The sequence below is a fragment of the Bubalus bubalis genome, chromosome 17, assembly GCF_019923935.1.
Source record: "Bubalus bubalis isolate 160015118507 breed Murrah chromosome 17, NDDB_SH_1, whole genome shotgun sequence".
Classification (NCBI taxonomy): domain Eukaryota; kingdom Metazoa; phylum Chordata; class Mammalia; order Artiodactyla; family Bovidae; genus Bubalus; species Bubalus bubalis.
Genome location: NC_059173.1, coordinates 11,333,406 through 11,351,268, shown reverse-complemented (window position 1 = coordinate 11,351,268; position 17,863 = coordinate 11,333,406). Strand labels below are relative to the sequence as shown.

The 17,863-nt window shown below is 53.0% G+C and overlaps 1 protein-coding gene across 9 annotated transcripts in view; it reads right to left on the bottom strand.

Annotated features, from left to right (window-relative positions):
* The window catches only part of SLC8B1 (solute carrier family 8 member B1), a 46,717-nt gene that overhangs the window by 12,050 nt on the left and 16,804 nt on the right, over nt 1-17,863 (bottom strand). Inside the window, exons 1-11 of one of the 9 annotated variants that reach the window (XM_044930116.2) lie at nt 17,355-17,596; nt 16,813-17,174; nt 15,970-16,210; nt 5,573-5,725; nt 5,416-5,468; nt 5,197-5,254; nt 4,959-5,064; nt 4,697-4,864; nt 3,645-3,752; nt 1,725-1,784; nt 1,298-1,428 (exon numbers count right to left, since the gene is read on the bottom strand). In XM_044930116.2, the coding sequence (XP_044786051.2) occupies nt 1,298-1,428; nt 1,725-1,784; nt 3,645-3,752; nt 4,697-4,864; nt 4,959-5,064; nt 5,197-5,254; nt 5,416-5,468; nt 5,573-5,725; nt 15,970-16,125 (993 nt within the window). In that variant the 5' untranslated portion in view covers nt 16,126-16,210; nt 16,813-17,174; nt 17,355-17,596. Of the gene's footprint in view, nt 1-1,297; nt 1,429-1,724; nt 1,785-3,644; nt 3,753-4,696; nt 4,865-4,958; nt 5,065-5,196; nt 5,255-5,415; nt 5,469-5,572; nt 5,726-15,969; nt 16,211-16,812; nt 17,175-17,354; nt 17,597-17,863 lie in introns of those variants that run through there. The other 8 variants (XM_044930117.2, XM_044930113.2, XM_025267550.3 and 5 more) reach the window with 8 other exon arrangements.

Below are 17,863 nucleotides of genomic sequence, written 5' to 3'. Positions count from 1 at the left end.
CCACTGCCAACACTCTGAGCAGGAACTCTTAATTTTCCTACCTTTTGGATAAAGAAACTGAGGCTCAGAGAGGCTAAGAAACTTCTCCAAAGCCACACAGGCTGTGAAACCGGGCTAAGGGCCAGCTCTGAAGGACTCGACACCTTGTGTTTCGCCTTCACTTGTGCTTTTAGCCAGCAACTAATCTAACAACACGTATGGAGTGCTTACCACATGCTAAGCACCCGAGTCAGTCCTTCACATAGAGTAGTTCAGCAACTTGTCACAACCACTGCGATAGGCTGGATTCGGTTCCCAACTCTTCAATCCCCCTCCACCCGTAAGAGAACTGACCACCCCCACACTTTTGTCAAATGACTAGAGTCTGCCGAATATATTTCCTGTCCCACTGATGTTGAACTTGGCCATGCCGCTTGCTTTGGCCAATAGGCGGTTTGGTGAATGTGATGTGAACAAGGTGTAAATTGTGCCTGGGGAGTCTGCCTTGGTCTCTTCTGCCAAGAAAACAGCATACTCCCACTGGCCCCAGAAGGAGATATGGGGCAGACCTGAACCACCAACCAGAGTCATCTCAGATGACTGGATGAGAATAAATACTGTCATCATACGTCAGGGAGGTGTTGGGGGCTGTTTTTTACACAGCACCGCTGCAGCAATAACTTACTGACACAAGGATTCCAGCAGAAAGGCGCTATCATGATCCCCGCTTCACCGTGGAGGAAGCTGAAGCTCCGAGCAATGAAGGGACTTGCCTGAGATCATGATATAGCCAGAGCTGTCCTGGGGTATAACTATTAGTTGTTCATTATCTGCCCCCTGGGTCTGAGGGGGCCTGAAAGGTATCCATGGTGGAGGGCTAGGAGGCGAGGCCTCTGGCTTTTTGGGTCTGGGTGGTGGAAAGCACTGCCGTCCTGCCTCATGGAAACCAGCCTGCTCACATCCAGACCTCAGGAGACAGGTAGCCCAGGGTAGCAGTGAGGGCTCAGAAAAGCACTATTTTAATCTCATTTAGACTCACTGTGACCCACACTCTCACCTGCCCCAGTTCCTGGCTCTCAGCGGGTCAGGAGTCCCCAGCCTCCTCTCTGTCCTTGGGAAGATGCTCCCCTTCCTTCTCTACGGGGAGGAGTCTGAGCCATGCTCCGTGACTCACGTTCCCCACGGAGCCCCAGTCTCATGTATTTCCCCATCAAGTCCTCCACCCCGCCCCCCAACCTCACGGCTCTGGAGAAGGCGGAGGGGCCGCTGTCCTGTGCTGTCACCAAGTCAGGAGCCTGGCCCCAGGCTCCCCCCTGACCTTGAACACCTTGAGGACCCTCCAGTACACGGGCTTGGTCCGCCACTTCCTGTAATCCAGGGGGTTGAGGGCCTGCACCAGGATCTGGGCCGTGGTCTCCGGGTACAGGAGCAGCGGCCGGTACTCCTCACCTGGGGGCGCAAGTAGGGAGAGGCAGGTGTCTGCGGCTGGCTCAGCCTCTGGGAAACCCTCTCCCTTCCCTCCCACCAGCGTCCCCAACCCCTGGGAAGAAGGAAAAAGCCCAGAGCCTGGTAGGGGGCGGGGAAGGCAAACCCAGCTCAGCCTGCAGTGAGAGGTGTTCATTGCCTCCTTCCTGGGCGGGGGGTGGGGTGGGGTGGGGGGGCTACTGGATGGTCCCATCGCCCACCTCTCCCGCCCAGTCCAGCTGGCACCCCACCCCAGCTGGACACAGAGCCCCTGGACTCACCATAGTCATAGCTATTGGTGTTGGAAGACATCCGCTCCTCTTCGGAATCTGACAGTATCTCTGTAGGAGAGAGCCGAGTTTCCCACGAGCCAGGTGGGGCGCCCAGCCCCTCCCACCATTATTCTAGGGTAGGGCACCTCTGGGACCGCTCGGTATTCAGGGTGCAAGTGTCCAGGCCCCCTCTGTATTGTGGACTTCTCAGCAATCACCCTGTACGCTCAGGAATTCTTACAGACTCAGGAAGTCTAACTTGCAAAACATCTTCAAATATAGGGATGCGGCAGTAAGGTCAAATTTAATACGGCCGTCTGAAGACAAAACTCAAACATTTACTGACTTCCACGTTGCACCTTTCAGAACTTGGAACCCAACATATTTTTCTTTTCCAGTCTGAAACTTTTCTCAGGAGTCCTCGGGATTAAAGGACCGAGCCCTGCAAAGAAAGGCTTCCCAAAAGGAAAATGGCTGTTCTCAAGTGAAGAGTGCTAGCCCTGATTCTGCCTCTGTGTGACTCTCCAGGCCTCATTTTCCCCTTCTGTTCCAGCCCAGTGGACTAGGATGGGTTTTAAAGAGAGCACAGGGTATTACGTGCTGAACTCTGAAGGCCCAGCGCATAAAGAAGAGAGAGAAAAATCATGGTAGACTTCCTGTAGGAGGAGTCACCAGCACCTGTGCCAGGACCTCAGGAAATGACACAGTCCAGCCCTCTGGAAGCTCACAGTCCAATGGACAGAAACATAAGCAAATTAATAACAGAATGGAGAGATAAATGCTGTGCTGGGGTGAGTCTAAAAGCTGTGCAAGCCCAGAAGAGATACCTGGGGGTCTCTGCAGAGCTCCCTCCAGGCTGAGTCCTTAAGTCTTTTCAGAAGGACACACCAGGGAAAAGGGACAGCACACGCAAAGCCTGGAGACAGCCAGAGGGAGCATGGCATGTTCAGGGAGGTGGGGGTGGCCGTGCACAGCTGGGGAGTGGAGTTTAGGGTGTGAATGAGTTTGGAGAAGAAAGCTGAGGCCCAGCACAAATGGCAACAGATCAAGGGCAAGGTTCTCAGGCTCACATGCCAAAGAGGGCCAAGCACGTCATGGGACCACGTGAAAGAGGCTTGAGGGAAGAATTCTGGTTTCCCAACATAATCAGGTCTGTACATGTCACGGTTGAAGACAGAGAGCACTGGGGACTGGGATAAATGGGGGAACCATGCCTTTTCCTAAGGCAGAAGCCCCATTCAGCTTGAGACATGTATCTGTATATGTGTGTGGGGTGTGTGTGTGTGTGTGTGTGTGCGCACGTGCTCATTCGTGTCCGATTCTTTGCAACCCCATGGACTGTAGCCCACCAGGCTCGTTCGTCTGTCCATGGGATTTCCCAGGCAAGAATACTGCAGTGGGTAGCCATTTCCTTCTCCAGGGGATCTTCCTGACCCAGGGATCAAACCCACGTCCCCAGGGTCTCCTGCACTGGCAGGTGGATTCTTCGCCGCTGCGCCACCTGGGAAGCCTGTGGGTTGTATGTGTGTATTTGTGAATGTGTATTTGTATGTGTTGTGTATGTGTTATGCACGTTCATGCTGTTGATGCATTTGTGAATGTGTGTGTTGCATCGTTCTGGATGTGTGTGTGCGTGTGTTTGTGCATGCGGAAGCACCTGGCAGGGGGCGCATTCTGGGATGCGGGTGAAAGCTCTTAGGAAGATCTGCCCCAGCAACTGGCAGGAGCACGAAGAACTAATGCACTTGGACAAGCAGGTGATGACGAGGCTTTAGCAGCACAAGCGAAGGCACGGAGCGGGGACCTTGGTAGAACAAGTAGAAACAGTAGGAAGAGGAGATGGGCACTGGCACAGGCCTCAGGAAGCAGAGGCAGCAGTTTCTGGGCACAGAGGGCTCCAAACCCAGGGGTCCTCCACTCAGACCTCACCTGGGGTGGCCGGCATGGAGCAGACCAAGGATCTCCTCCGCTGCCTTTGGTAGATCCAGGTGCAGAGAACCACGGTGACCACGTAGAACGCATAGAAGCCCAGGTAACCTGCGGACAAGGGCACGCAGTCACCAAGTGGTGTCCTGGCCGCAGGGCCCAGAGAACAAGGGCGCCCAGTTCTGTCGCTGGCACCTGGTGGCAGTGGCTGTGCCAGCCCAGCCCGCAAAGGGCCGTTTCCTGGAGCGCCACCCCCTCCCCTCCCTTCCCCTCCTTGGCCCATATTTTCTTCCTACCAACGCCACCCCTGCCTTCCCCCCACCCAACCCATCCATCCATCAACAGTGGGTGTAACACCTGGCACTGACAGTGGCCTCCGGGACACAGTTCAAGTGCAAAGGGCTAGTATGCTGCTCTGTGCCCTGGGAGGCTGAGCCCCTGCGGACCGTATCCCCCCGTCTCTGGCTGCCCTGGGCCTGCGCATGGAGCCCCAAGAATGAATCAGAAGGCAGCAGGGGAGGGTCTGGGGCACCCCCTCCCTGCTGTGGGGCCCTGTCTCTGGCAGGACCCGTGACCTTCCGCAACTCTCGCTCAGGCTGGGTGACCCCGGGTCTGGGCCTGGAGCCCTCAGCAGGCTCCAGCCACCCCACTCTCTGCCTACTTCAGGGGCTCCCACTGCTGCTGACCCCTAGCGTCTCGCATCACAGCCCCCCTCCCCGGTTTTTCTCAATCCTCTGTAAGTCGCCCCTCCAGCATGTCGTTGGAACCGTCGGGATGGAGTGACCCTGTGGGTCATTGCGGCTGTACCGCTCATGAAAACTGGAAATTGTGAAAACCCAGAACGTCACCCCTGCCCTCTTCGGTGATCGGAACCACAAGTTCCCTTTCATGCCCAGGCCACCAGGGTCCCAAGCAGTGCTTCCATCACTCGGAACCAAAGGTGACTCTGTGCCCTGCAGACCACCCGCTCCCCCCCACCACCCCCGCCTCCCCGGCCCTGTGCCTCCCAGCCGTCAGCCCTGGGGAGATCCCGCCCTGGTCCCGCAGCGGCTCACCCAGGGCCCACGCCAGCGTGACCCTGCCGCAGTAGAGCGCGGTGAAGATCAGCAGCACGGCCGCCATGTAGAAGATGATGTCTCTGAGGAAGGGCCTGGAGGCCGCCGTGAAGGGACGCAGGATGGCGATCCCACCGGCCACCACGGTGGTGACCAGCACGCCCGCGCCTGCGGGAGAGGAGGCCAGGCTCGGTCCGCCCCGCGCCCACCTCCCGCTGCCCTCCCAGCCTCCTCACCCGCAGCCGGGGCCGCTCGCTCGTACCAAACAGGGCCCCAAAGGCCAGGCCAGCTGTGCGCGGGTCCGAGAAGGCCACCAGGGCGCTGAAGATATCCGGGGCCCCGTTCCCAAACGCCAGGAAGGTGACGCCATGGGGGGACGTGTCAAGGGGCCTCAGTGCAGGCGCTCCAGGCTGCCCAGGCCACGTGCCGCCCCCCGTCTCCCAGCCCCTCACACCCTCCGGCCCTCCCTCCAGGGTACCAGAACTGGACCAAAAGGATACTGCCACGTTGTGGGAAAGCTTGAGTGTGGTGGAAATGGCCGACAGGTTAGGGCAGAAGCTACGGAGGAGAGGCCAGCGGTGAGTGTTTCCACAGCGAGCGGCTCCTGCCCCCAGTCCTTCCCCCCCAAGCCCAGGGTGGGCCCTCCCCAAGTCAACCTCCCCACCCTGGGACCCCCTCTCCCGTCTACAAGCTGGACATCAGGCCAGGGCCGAACTCACAACTTCGCCGCGGTGACTCCCAGAATCAGAAACAGATAAAGCAGCCAGAAAGCCTGGGTGAGGGTAGAGGGGGAGGCCAGGGACGGGGAAAGAGCATTAAGTCCTGCTGGGGCCATGGGCCCCTCTCACCGGCCCCCCACCCAGCGCGGGGCCTCACGTAGAGGGTGATGGCCAGAGGGAGGAGGCAGGCTGGGAAGTGGCAGAAGATGCCCTCGAGGTAGTCCAGGTAGCCCCCGTCACTGCGGCAGTCGGGGTTGGTGCGGACGAAGGCACAGCGGTCAGAGGCGTTCAGGCCACACACTTCTCGACACTGCGGAAAGAGAGGCGGAAGGGGACATCAGAACCCACCACCCCGTGATCCACTGGACCAGCCCCACCTAAGCAGTAAAGACAACCTCCTTCAGCCTGGTCCCTAAACTTCCCAGGCTCCAGCTGCATGCTTTCATTTTTAAAAATAAACCTGTTCTTGAACACAAGTAAGTCATGAATTTGTTGTTTAGTCACTAAGTTGTGTCCAACTCTTTGCAACCCCAAGGACTGTAGCTCGCCAGGCTCTTCTGTCCATGTGATTTTCCAGGCAAGATTACTGGAGTGGGTTGCCATTTCCTCCTCCAAGGGATCTTCCCAACCCAGGGATCGAACCCGTGTCTCCTGCATTGGCAGGTGGATCCTTTACCACTGAGCCACCTGGGAAGCAAGTCATGAATACACACATTTAAAACAAAACAGGAAATTTCCTGGTGGTCTAGTGGTTCGGACTCAGAGCTTTCACTGCCAGGGCTTGGGTTCAATCTCTGGCTGGGGAACTAAGATCCAGCAAGTCATGCAGCATGGCAAAAAAAAGAAAAAGAAACAATATGTAACGAGTTCTAAATTCTCCTTTCTCATCCCTGCCCTCCATAATCCCACCTCTCTCCTGCCATGATCAGCTTGAAGCAGACCCTTACAGACATTTCTCAATTTAATGACATTTGTACATATATCTTAGTACAGAGTTTGTTTTGTTTTATAGAAACGGGTCTGTCCTAAAGTTCTTGTTTCTGCAACTTGAGTTTTACCACTTCACAGACATGCCATTTATTAACATCTTGACAGACATAATGAAGAAAGTAAAAACATTCTGAGTGATTTCTATATGCCAGGCACAGTGCTGAGCTTAAAAGGTTGCCTCAGTTAATCTACACAATGATCTTATAAGGAAGATAAGATTATCCTGCCCATTATACAGATAAGGAGACTTAAAAGACAGTATTTCACACTCAGTGGTAGAGAAAGCACTGGAATCCAGGCAATTTGAAGTTCTCCTAAATTTCCTGTCCTTGACCATTACTGCCCCATTTCTGGCTCACTGTAGCCTCAGGAGTTCATGCCATGGATGACTTGCAATAGAGGAACATTTCCCTAATGACGAGCAGCTGAGAGTGTCTACCTTTCCATCAGCACCAACTGTCAACTTCCTTGCACATGACTCTCTGGGCACAAGTGAGAACGTTTGGTCAGAGAGATTTCCAGAAGTGAAAGTGCTGAGTCAGACAGTTTCACAGTCCGAGTTCCTCCAGAAGCGCCCTAGAGACAAGGATTTCTAAGCAAGCAGCACAGTGGGGAGGTGTGGAGAGCACAAGCCCCAAGACAGGGAAGTGAGCCAGGGACGGGAAAAGCAACCAGAGAAGGCTGGGCTGAGACGGTGCCCGCCACAGGCTGGTAACCCCAGGGGCAAGGGAGCTGGGGTATTTATACACCAACTCCTATCACTCATCGTGAGCAGAGCCGGGGAGGGAGGTGCTAGGTCCCCAGCGCTTCTGGCCTGCCATGCTTGCGGGTGGTTCTGGAAGAAGATGCTGGTGACCTGAAGTCAACAGAGGCCCACCAAAATGGCAGGGTCAGAAACTGCCTGATGGTCCAGTGGTCGGGACTCCGCACCTGCACTGCCAAGAGCCTGCGTTCAATCCTTAGTCAGAAAACTAACATCCCATACTATACAGCACAGCCAGAAAAAAAAAAAAAGGGCCCAAAGGATATGGGCAGAGCCCTAACAGTGTCTGTTGCAGAGGGAGAAATATCTTAAACCTCTGAGGGATTCTGCTAAAATACCCTCCCCACAGCTCTACCTGGGGCTTCCCAGGTGGCACTAAAGGTAAAGACCCTGCCTGACAATGCAGGAGACACAAGAGACGCAGGTTCAATTCCCGGGTCAGGTCTGTGTAGTCGAAGTTATGGTTTTTCCAGTAGTCACATACGGATGTGAGAGTTGGACCATAAAGAAGGCTGAGCGCCGAAGAATTGATACATTTGAATTGTGGTGCTGGAGAAGACTTGAGAGTCCCTTGGACGGCAAAGAGATCAAGCCAGTCAATTCTAAAGGAAATCAACCCTGAATATTCATTAGAAAGATTCATGCTGACAAGTGTTAGAGAGGCTGGGGAGAAATGGAACACCTGTGCAACTCCTCTTAGGGATGTAAAAATGGTACAGATGTTGTGGAAAAGAGCATGGCAGGTCCCTCCTCCCCAAATTAAAAATACAATAACCAGTTCTAGGTACGTAATGTACAAAGTGACGACTATAGTTAACACTGCTGGATGGTATATATTAAAGATGTTAAGGCAGTAGATCCCAAGAGTTCTCATCACAAGGAAAAAAACTTTTGTATCTGTAGATGATGATGGATGTTCTCTAAACTCTTTGTCATCATCATTTCATAATATAAGTAAGTCAAAGCATTATGCTGTACATCTTAAACTTACATGGTACTGTAGGTCAATTGTATCTTAACAAAAACTGGAAAAAAAAATAGAATTACCATACAATCCAGCAAATCTACTTCTGGGTATACATGAAAAAGAATTGAAAGTCAGGTCTCAAAGAGACATTTGCACACCCATATTCATAGTAGCCTGATTCACAACAGCCAAAAGGTTTAGAAACAACCAAAATGTCCATCAGTGGATGAACAGGCTGAGCAAAACGTGGCCTATCCATATGATGGAATGCTATTCAGTCTTAAAAGGGGGAAGAAAATTCTGACACAAGCTACTACATGGACGAACCCTGAAGACATCATGCGAAGTGAAACAGGCAAGTGTTTAACGCTCAGTTGTGTCTGACTCTTTGTGACTCCATGGACTGTAGTCTGCCAGGCCCCTCTGTCCATGGGATTCTCCAGGCAAAAATGCTGGAGTGGGTAGCCATCTCCATCATTATTTATACGAGGTACTTGGGAGCAGTCAGACTTACAGAAACAGAAAGCTGAATGGTGACTGCCAGCTGGGGGAAGGGAAGTGGAGAGTTATTTAATGAGAACAGTTTCAGTTTTGCAAGATGAGAAAGTCCTGGAGGTGGATGGTGGTGATGGTTGCACAATGAGAACGTCTTGAATGCCACTGAACTGTTCACTTAACAGTTCTAACCCCTCCACAAGCCCTCTCTGAACTTTTAGCAATGCAATGCTAGAGGTGTGATTTCTGGTAACCTCTATCCCCTGCTTACTGGCTCTCTCTAGACACTGCACTGAGCCCGCCATGCCTATTTCATGCACTGTTCCTTCTGCCTGGGGCACCGTCCTTAAAAAAACACCATTCATCTTCCAATCCTCAGATGCTTCTTCCAGGAAGTCTTCCTTGACTACCCTACCCAGAACAGGGCAGATCCTCCAGTTATAAACTCTCTTCACCCCTGGTCCTCCTTTTCAAAGCACTTCTCGTGCTATTTGTAGGATCACAGACTGACTTAATGTCCGCCTCCCCCATCCAAGTCTCGCACACAGTCGGGACTCATAATTTTTTGCCACACACTGTGAAAGTGAAGTCGCTCAGTCGTGTCTGACTCTTTGCGACCCCATGGACTCTAGCCTACCAGGTTCCTCTGTCCATGGGATTTACCAGGCAAGAGTACTGGAGTGGGTTGCCATTGCCACACACTGTGCTGGACCCCAACTCGCCTAGTCTTCAAAACAGACCTAGGAGGTTGGTACAATTGTTTCCACTTCACAGATGAGAAAACTGAGGTACAGAGAGGCAAAGGGACTCACCTCAGGGCACACAGCCTGTCATTGCTAGCTGGTTTCAAACTCAGCTCTGCCTGAAAGTTACTAGCTGAAGCTCCAGAGGAAACAGCCCACCAGGGGCAGAGCCTCTTCCCCACCTCCTGCCCCAGGCTCCTTCCAGTGCTGAGTCAGCCAGGGAGAAAGCAGGAGACTCTCCCAGCCCAGCTCCTCTCCATCTTCCTGACAGCAGAGTGAGTCAGCAAGGCAGGTCCCCCCAAATCTGGCCTCCAGAATCACATTCCTGCCTGCCCCCGTGCCCTAAGCTGGCCATCCCCTCCCTTGAAACTCATCAGGAGCTGAACTCAGCTCTGCCCAAGGGGCGCAGAGCTAACGTGGCGCTGCTCTGAGTCTGGGGTGGTGAATTCTCAGTCCGTCTCCTTGCCCTCTCATCCTCTTCCCTGAGTCAGTAAGGATCCCCAGGGAATCCAGAGAGGGTCAAATATTTTTCCCTCTGTGGGTAAGTTTTAAGGGTCAGGATGGACAGGAGAGGGTTGCAAATGCAATGAATGCCCTGTCTAAATGTCTAAAACCACCAGGGCTGCCGGCAACGGTAGTGATGAGCTGGAGGGGGCGTGCCCTGCTGGAAGGCATCCAAGTTATAAAATGAAAGACTGCAAGGAGATCAAACCAGTCAATCTGAAAGGAAATCAACCCTCAATATTCACTGCAAGGTGTGATGCTGAAGCTTCAATACTTTGGTCACCTGAGGCGAAGAGCCGGTTCATTGGAAAAAGACTCTGATGCTGGGAAACACTGAAGGCCAAAGGAGAAGGGGGCGACAGAGGATGAGATGGTTGGATGGCATCACAGACTCAACGGACATGAGTTTGAGCAAACTGCAGGAGACGGTGCAGGGCAGGGAAGCCTGGCGCACTGCAGTCATGGGATCACGGAGGTGGACACGACTTAGTGACTGAACAACAACAACCCCACACTACCAAAAAACAAAGCCAAAACCAAAACCATGGCGGCTAGACTAGCCCACGGGCTGTCAGTTTTCAATCCTATTTCAGTAAGACTGGTGTGGAAGACCGGGTAGCTGAGAGGAAAGGCAGCCTTGAGTCTGCGCCCGTTTTGCTGCCAGCTCACTGGGTGACCCTTGCTGTGTTGTGCTTAGTCACTCAGTCGTGTCTGACTCTTTGTGACCCCATGGACTATAGCCGGCCAGGCTCCTCTGTCCATGGGGATTCTCCAGGCAAGAATGCTGGAGATCATCCCCTTCTCCAAGGCATCTTCCCAAGCCAGGGATCAAACCCTGGTCTCCCACTTTGCAGGCAGATTCTTTACCATCTGAGCACCAGGGAAACGGCCCCTTTAAGGTGTCTGGACCTTGCCTTCCTCACCTACAGGGCAGTCTTCATCAAACCCAGCCTGGCCATCAGATCTTGGTGCCACATGTTTTGTTAAGTGCTTCTGCACACACCCTTTATAACTGACTATCAAACTGTAGATGGGGGCTTCCCAGGTGACTCAGTGGTAAAGGATCCACTGCCAATGCAGGAAACCTGGGTCAGGAAGATCCCCTGGAGGAGGAAATGGCAACCCACTCCAGTATTCTTGCCTGGAGAATCCCATGGATGGAGAAGCCTGGTGGGCCACAGTCCAGGGGGTCACAAAGAGTCGGACACGACTGAGCACGCACGTGTGCACGCAGACTGTAGACTATCAAAGTCCACGCTGCCTCCATTAAGAAGCCAAACAAGTCCACAACTCCAGTATCAAGGGGACAATTCTAATTGTTTCCATTTTTTGGTTGGGGCCCATCAAGAAAGGCTCGGGTTTTCATTACCTGAATGCTTTCTCTAAATGTTGTTACCTGAAGCCAAAGGCACGTCCTTGTGCATGAGCAGGACAGGAATGGGCTGTGTGCTTCGTTGCTCACAGGAGGAGGGATGAGGGGCTGGGAGGGGATAGCGTGGAGTCACAAGCTTCTGGTTCATCCTCCCTGGCTGAGGAATGATCCCCAAAGATGTCCAGTCCTAATCCCTAGAGCCTGTGAAGTGTGACCTTACGTGGCAAAAGGGGCTTTGCAGAGGTGATTAAATTGAGGCTCTTGGGATGGGGGGATTGTCCAGAATTATCTGGAGGGCTTTAGATGTCATCACAGGATTTTTATAAGAGGGAGGTGGGAGGGTCAGAGTGATAGAGATGCGAAGGAAGCAGAGGTCCAGACACTGAGAGAGACAGTGAGTGACTGGGGGAGAGGGAGGGAGGGAGACGGGTGGAGGGGGGAAGTGTGGGGGAGAGGGAGGAAGTGGGGGTGGAGAAAGAGAAAGATGCTAGGCTGGTGACTTTGAAGATGGAGGAAGAGGCCAAAAGCCAAGGAAGTAACGCAGGAAGCTTCTAGAAGCTGGAAAAGGCAAGGGAATGGACCGTCGCCTGGAACCTCCGGAAGGAACACGGTACTGACACCTTGATTTTAATCCAGTGAAACCCATTTTGGGCTTCTAAGCCCCCAGATAACAAATGTGTGCTCATTTTAAGCCACTGAGTCTGTAGTCATTTGTTACAGCAGCAAGTGGAAATGAAAACACTCATCCAGAGTCAGTTACCTGCAGACATTAAACTACTCTCAAAGACATCTCACGTTCTTAACCTCACTGACCAGCTCCCACGAGAGGAGCGGAAGGTGTGAGCTGGGGTGGAAACTCCCCTCTCCCAGCTCCTGTCAGTACACGCCCTTCTATTCTCTCACCCCCACGGCTGGACCCCAACAGGGCAAGTCCTCCGAGGAGTGGAAAATCACAGGTCTCCCACCAGGACCCCAACCCAGGAGCAGAAAACACTGCTATTTTCCAGAGGCCCCTCGGCCTTGTGACAACCGCTCAGCAGGCCAGGTGGAACCCTGCTTCTGAGGACAGGGCTCTGGAGCCATGCAGCCTGGCTTCAAATCCTGCTTCCCCACTCAGAGCTGTGCGACTTTGGGCAACTCAACTTCTCTGTGCCTCGGTTCCCGCCTTTATAAAACGAGGCAGGGGTCGGCAAACTGTAAAGGGCTAAATGTTTCCCCCTCTGTGGGCCAAGTGTTCTCTACTGAAGCCATTCAACTCTGGTTGATCCTGTGAAAGCATCAGCCATAATAACAAACAGGCATGACTGCATTCCAATAAAGGTATACTTAACAGACACTGAGGTGTGAATTGAGTTTTCATGCATCCTGAAATACCATTCTTTCAAAAATTGTTTTCGATCATTTGAAAATATAAAAACAATTCTCAAGAACTTCTCTGGTGGCCCAGTGGTTAAGAACCTGCCTGCTAATGCAGGGGACATGGGTTCAATCCCTGGTCTGGGAAGATTCCACATGAGCAACCAAGCCTGTGAGCCATACTACTGAGCTTGCGAGCTCTAGATCTGTGCTCTGCGACAAGAGCAGCCACCGCAGTGAGAAGCCCGCGCACCACAAGTAGAGAGGAGCCCTCCCTCAGCATAATGAGAGAAAGCCTGTGTACGGCAACGAAGACCCAGATCAGCCAAAAATTAATTATGTCATTAAAATAAGTAAAAAACATCCCCAGCTCCTGGACTGTACAAAACCCAGCAGTGGACCTGATTTGACCTGTGGGCTGAACTTTGCCAGCTCCTGAAATGCAGGGCTAAACGAGCTCACTCATGTGCTTTGAACATTGCCTGGTTCACACTCAGTGTTCAGTACAACAAGCGCTGATTACTATTTTTTCCAGAGGTGAAAATTGAGAGTAGAGATAAAGAGCTTACCTGTTAGCTTGTTCCCCTCGGGACTGCGAGGGTTAGCCCTAAATGTCCAGTCTCTCTGTCAGATCTGTGGAGATTTTTTTTTTTTTTTTCAGACTTCCTTCTTCCCAAAAGGAGTGTCCTGGAATTACTGGGCCCTGGTAGTCTGATGCCAAACAAGTCCCTGGCCCTCTGAGGTCACACGTGGAAGGATGAGGGCACTGGGTGGCTCAGTACTATTTCCCCCCCACCAAAAAATCTTAATTTGGACCCCTTCCCAAAGCTACTACCACCTTCTTCCCCAGTGGCTTTGCCAGCCTGCTCCCTGCCTCCACCCATTCCAGTTGATTCTCCCACTGCAGCCAGTGGGATCCTTGTAAAAACTGGAATCAGATCGTGTCCCTCCTGGGGACTTCCCTGGCAGTCCAGTGACAACAACAAAAAAAACCCCAGAAGATGTCCCTCCCGTGTTCTAAATGCTAGCATGGCTCCCATCTTATGCCTAGGAACGGACCCACTTTGCACAGTGGTCCACAAAGTGGAAGTGGAGTCACTCAGTTGTGTCCAACTCTTTGTGACCCCGTGGACTGTAGCCTACCAGGCTCCTCTGTCCAGGGGATTTTCCAGGCAAGAATATTGGAGTGGGTTGCCATTTCCTTCTGCAGTGGTCCACAAAGCCCCAAGCAACCTGGCTTCCCTCTCCCGTCTCCTCCCTCATCCTTCACCCCCTAGCTCACTGTTCTAGCCACTCCGGCCTCCCAAAGTTTGTGACATGACATGGCCTTCTGCTCCTGCCTCAGGGGCTTTGCACGTGCTGTTCTGCTATATCTTTGCAAAGCTTCAGGCCTCTGTCCACAGAGAGGCCTGCCCTGACAGCCCAAGGCAAAGTGGTCACCTCTCTCCATCTCACTCCATCACATCCCTACCCTGTTTTGTGATCCTCATCGCTCAGTGAAATCCTGTGGATTTACCTGACCTGTGAGCCTGTTTCTCATGTGCGTCCCCAACTAGAAACACAAGCTCCATGAGGGCAGGAACTGAGTGGTTTACTCCTCACGTGTAGCACAGTTCCTGGCACATAATAGGTGCTCAAGAAATCTTTGTTGAATGAGTGACTACATAAGAGGACCTAGGTGAGAAGTGGGTGGCCTTTCCCAGCCTGCAGGATCCCGGGCCAGAGGCTGGCAGGACTTTCAAAAGGGCAGCTACCTGTGTAGTCCTGGGAGACAGTAAGCCAGAGAGGGAGGATCTGGATTCAGCAGGAGGCAGCAGTGAGTTCACGTCCTGGCTCTGCAACTTCCCTCACGGCCAATTTCCCCTCCCTGAACCTCAGCATCCTCATGGGCAGCACAGAAATCATCAGACTCATCTTGGGGGGTTGAGGCCAGGATTTGGTGAGTTCTGCACAGCTCTGGCTGGCTGAAGAGCTCAATAACTCAGAGAGATTATCTGACCCAAGCCAGATAACCCCTGTTTTCCTGCCTCCAAGAGGCAGCAGTCAATTTTATAACCTAGAGTAACCGCAAATCACTTTCCCATCTGCAAATTGGGCATAATTACCTGTTTGCCTGGTTCAAACAAAGGGCATGAAGGTACTCTGCGGCCCCATAAAGTCGGCGTGGGTGCTAAACACACTCTCAGCTGTTCATTCAGGTGGGGAGGAGTTTGTTACTCTGTCCTCCCTCTGAAGAAAATATGAAGCGAGAACCCAGCCCCCTGACTTCAGATTTTCACTCCGGATCCACTGTGACCTCCCCTCCCCTTACAGACATCAGAAAGAATGATGCGAGTTCCCTGCAGCCTGTCTCCACTGTCTGCATACCTCCCTGCCTCAGGAGGAAGCCACCTTGCTCTCATCACCGTTTGGTCTTTGGTGCATCCAAGTCAAAGGCACTACCATCCCCCACCGGCCAAGACACTAAGGCCAGAAATCTGGAGCCTTCTTTGACTCCTTTCTTCCACCACTTTGCCCCTCCATCCAAACCATCAGTACCTCTTGTGCTTCCGACATTTACTCCAAGTCCCGCCACTTCTTTCCTCTCTGCACAACCATCAATGACCTGGGAAGCTGCCAGAGCTTTCCCACTGGTCTCCCTGCTGCTACCCTCAATCCTCTCAGTCCATTTTCTCCAGAGAAGCCAGAGACATTCTTTGAAGAAATAAATCAGATTTATGAGAATTCCCTGCTGAAAACCTTCCATGGGCCGCCCCTCCCTCCCCCACTGTCATAAAACAAATCCCACCTCCTAGCTTCAGCTCCTAAGGCCTCTCGTAATCTGACCACCACTACATCTCCATCTTCATTCTTAACATTCTCCCCACTGACTCACCCTGTTCCAGCCATTCTGGTCTCCTCACAGTTCTAGAAATCCACTAAACTTGTTCCTGCCTAAGGGCCTTTGCATATGCTTTTTTTCCCACCTGGAATGTTCTTCCTTCTGGCGTCTGTTACAAGTGGCTTCCTTTCTCCACTCAGAGCTTGGCTTCAAGTCACTTCCTCCCAGAAGCCATGTATGATCACCCAATCTGAAACAGCTGTAAATACTCCCTGTGCCTCACAGCCTCCACTCCGCAATACCACTTCATCCTCTTCATCTGCAGAGCACCTAGCATTTTACTGCCTGAAATCTACACGTTTATTTAGCCATCCTCCTAGGAGATTGTTCACTCCATCAGGACAGGGATTTTTGTCTATAGTATATGTTCCCTGGCATATTCCAGGGTTCAGCTCAGTGCTTGGTACACTGTAGGTGCTCAGTAAATACCAAATCATCTGAATACATTCCCACCTGATACCAGTTCGCTGCGTGGATACTCACGTCTACCACGCCAGTCGGGCTCACACCTGAGGCTGGAAACTGGGAGCTAATGTGGGCCCCTGCAGATGGGGCCCTGGCCCCAGACACTGTCTCCACCATTTGCAGCACACAGAGCAAACTCAGGACCCAGGATACATTCAGCAGTCCTCCGGCCATCAGCCCCCAAGGGGCCCGGCCCTCACCCGATGCTTCCCCTTCCGTAGTGTTTCAGTTCCAAACAGCTGGCACCTCCAGAGGCCTGCTGGGTAGGAGTGAGAAAGGGACAGTGTCACAGAAGACCAGACCGCAGGACCCCACAGGAGGGGCCTAAAGAACGCCCCTCTCCCATCCCCCTCCAAAGGAAAGCTGATGCAGAAGCCACATTCTGGATGGGCCTGACTCATCTAGCAGACAGAGTACATAGCCCTTCCTCCTGAGCCCCCTGTAGTGTTTCCATGGAAACCCAGGGCAATAACTGCCTCTGATGGGGAAATCAAGGCCCAGGGGGAAATGAATTGCTCAAAGTCACACAGCCTGTTAGCAGCAGAGCTTGGCTGGACTTTAGCATGTCTTTTCCCTCAACACTAGGGAAAAACCAGCTTAATTTTTCTTCCAAAGAAATTAAACTGGAAAGGGGAAAAAGAAAAAAAGAAAGTCCCTGGCACACTAGTTTTCTTCTTTTGGCTCTTCCACTTGTTGCTAATGAGACTGTTTTGCCTTCAAGAAAAACAAAGCCCAGAAAACAACGTTTTTTTTTTTTTTTTTTTTTTTTTAAATCTTTGCTCAAAGTTCTGGCGGGGGGGAGGGGGTGCCTGTGGGAAGGAAAAGGGAGCAGAAGGGCCTGTCTCAGCACTCTTTCCTCACCTGTTGACAGGCTCTTCCCTTCCGCAGTTCTCTGACTGCCCTTGGCACTGGCTTGGAGCCGACACTCCAGGTCTGCAATACAGGCTTAGCCACTGGGGCGCTATGCGGCCTTAGGGCGGTCACTCCACGTCTCTGAGCCTCTGATTCTTCATCCGTAAAATGAAGACAAACGCGGGCGCGTCAGAGAAAACGATAAGGGTTCATTTAACAAGGGCTCACGCCCTCAGGTGTTCCCAACTTAAGGATCAACACGAGTCTATTGGCAGCCGATTTCTCGTGCTCGCTCACAAGGGAGCATTTATTGAGCGCGGCTGTGCGCTTCTCCGAGGCTAGACTTTCAGATGCTCGGAAGATCTGCAGACCTGATAGGAGCAGAGGCAGGAAACTGGGGTTACGATCACTTCTGCTGCAGCACTTTCTAGGTGCGAAACCCCGGGAACGTCCAAGTGCTCCCTTTCCGAATCCTGGCGGATGTTGAGCAGATGAACTCCGGGTGCGTGATCCTCCCGCCGCGCCCAGGCGGGCGGGGAGGCTCCTCTTACCTCCGGCCGGGCCTCGGACCCGCAAACTCCGCACCTCAACCCCGCCGGGCTTCGCGGCCTTTCCAGCCTTCGCCCGCTGGCTCGCGCCGCCCGACCTTCTGCCCCAGACTTCTCAGACTCTCGCTCCGCTCCGGCAGCCGCATCCGGGTCTGGTCCCGGGGATTGCCCCAGGCCCGGCCCCGGCTCTCCCCGCGCCGGCCACGCCCCTCATACAACCCCGCCCAGCGGACACGCCCCCAAGGGCTCGCCCCTTCCCTTAAAGGCACGGGCGCCCTGCGCGGTCCCGAGGGTCTTCCCCACTCTCCTTCCTGTCCTCGGTCACCTGCAGGTCGGTTCTGCTTTCGCTGCTAAAGCAGAAGCCGAGATGAAACCTCATGCATATAAACCATAGGAGGCCTGAGAGGAACTTTTATACGGTGAAACTAGGGGGTTCTCTTCCCAAGGGAGGGGTGGTCGAGTCGGCGTCAAAATTCTTCTGGTAATCAATGGTGATAAGTATCTGAGAAGTA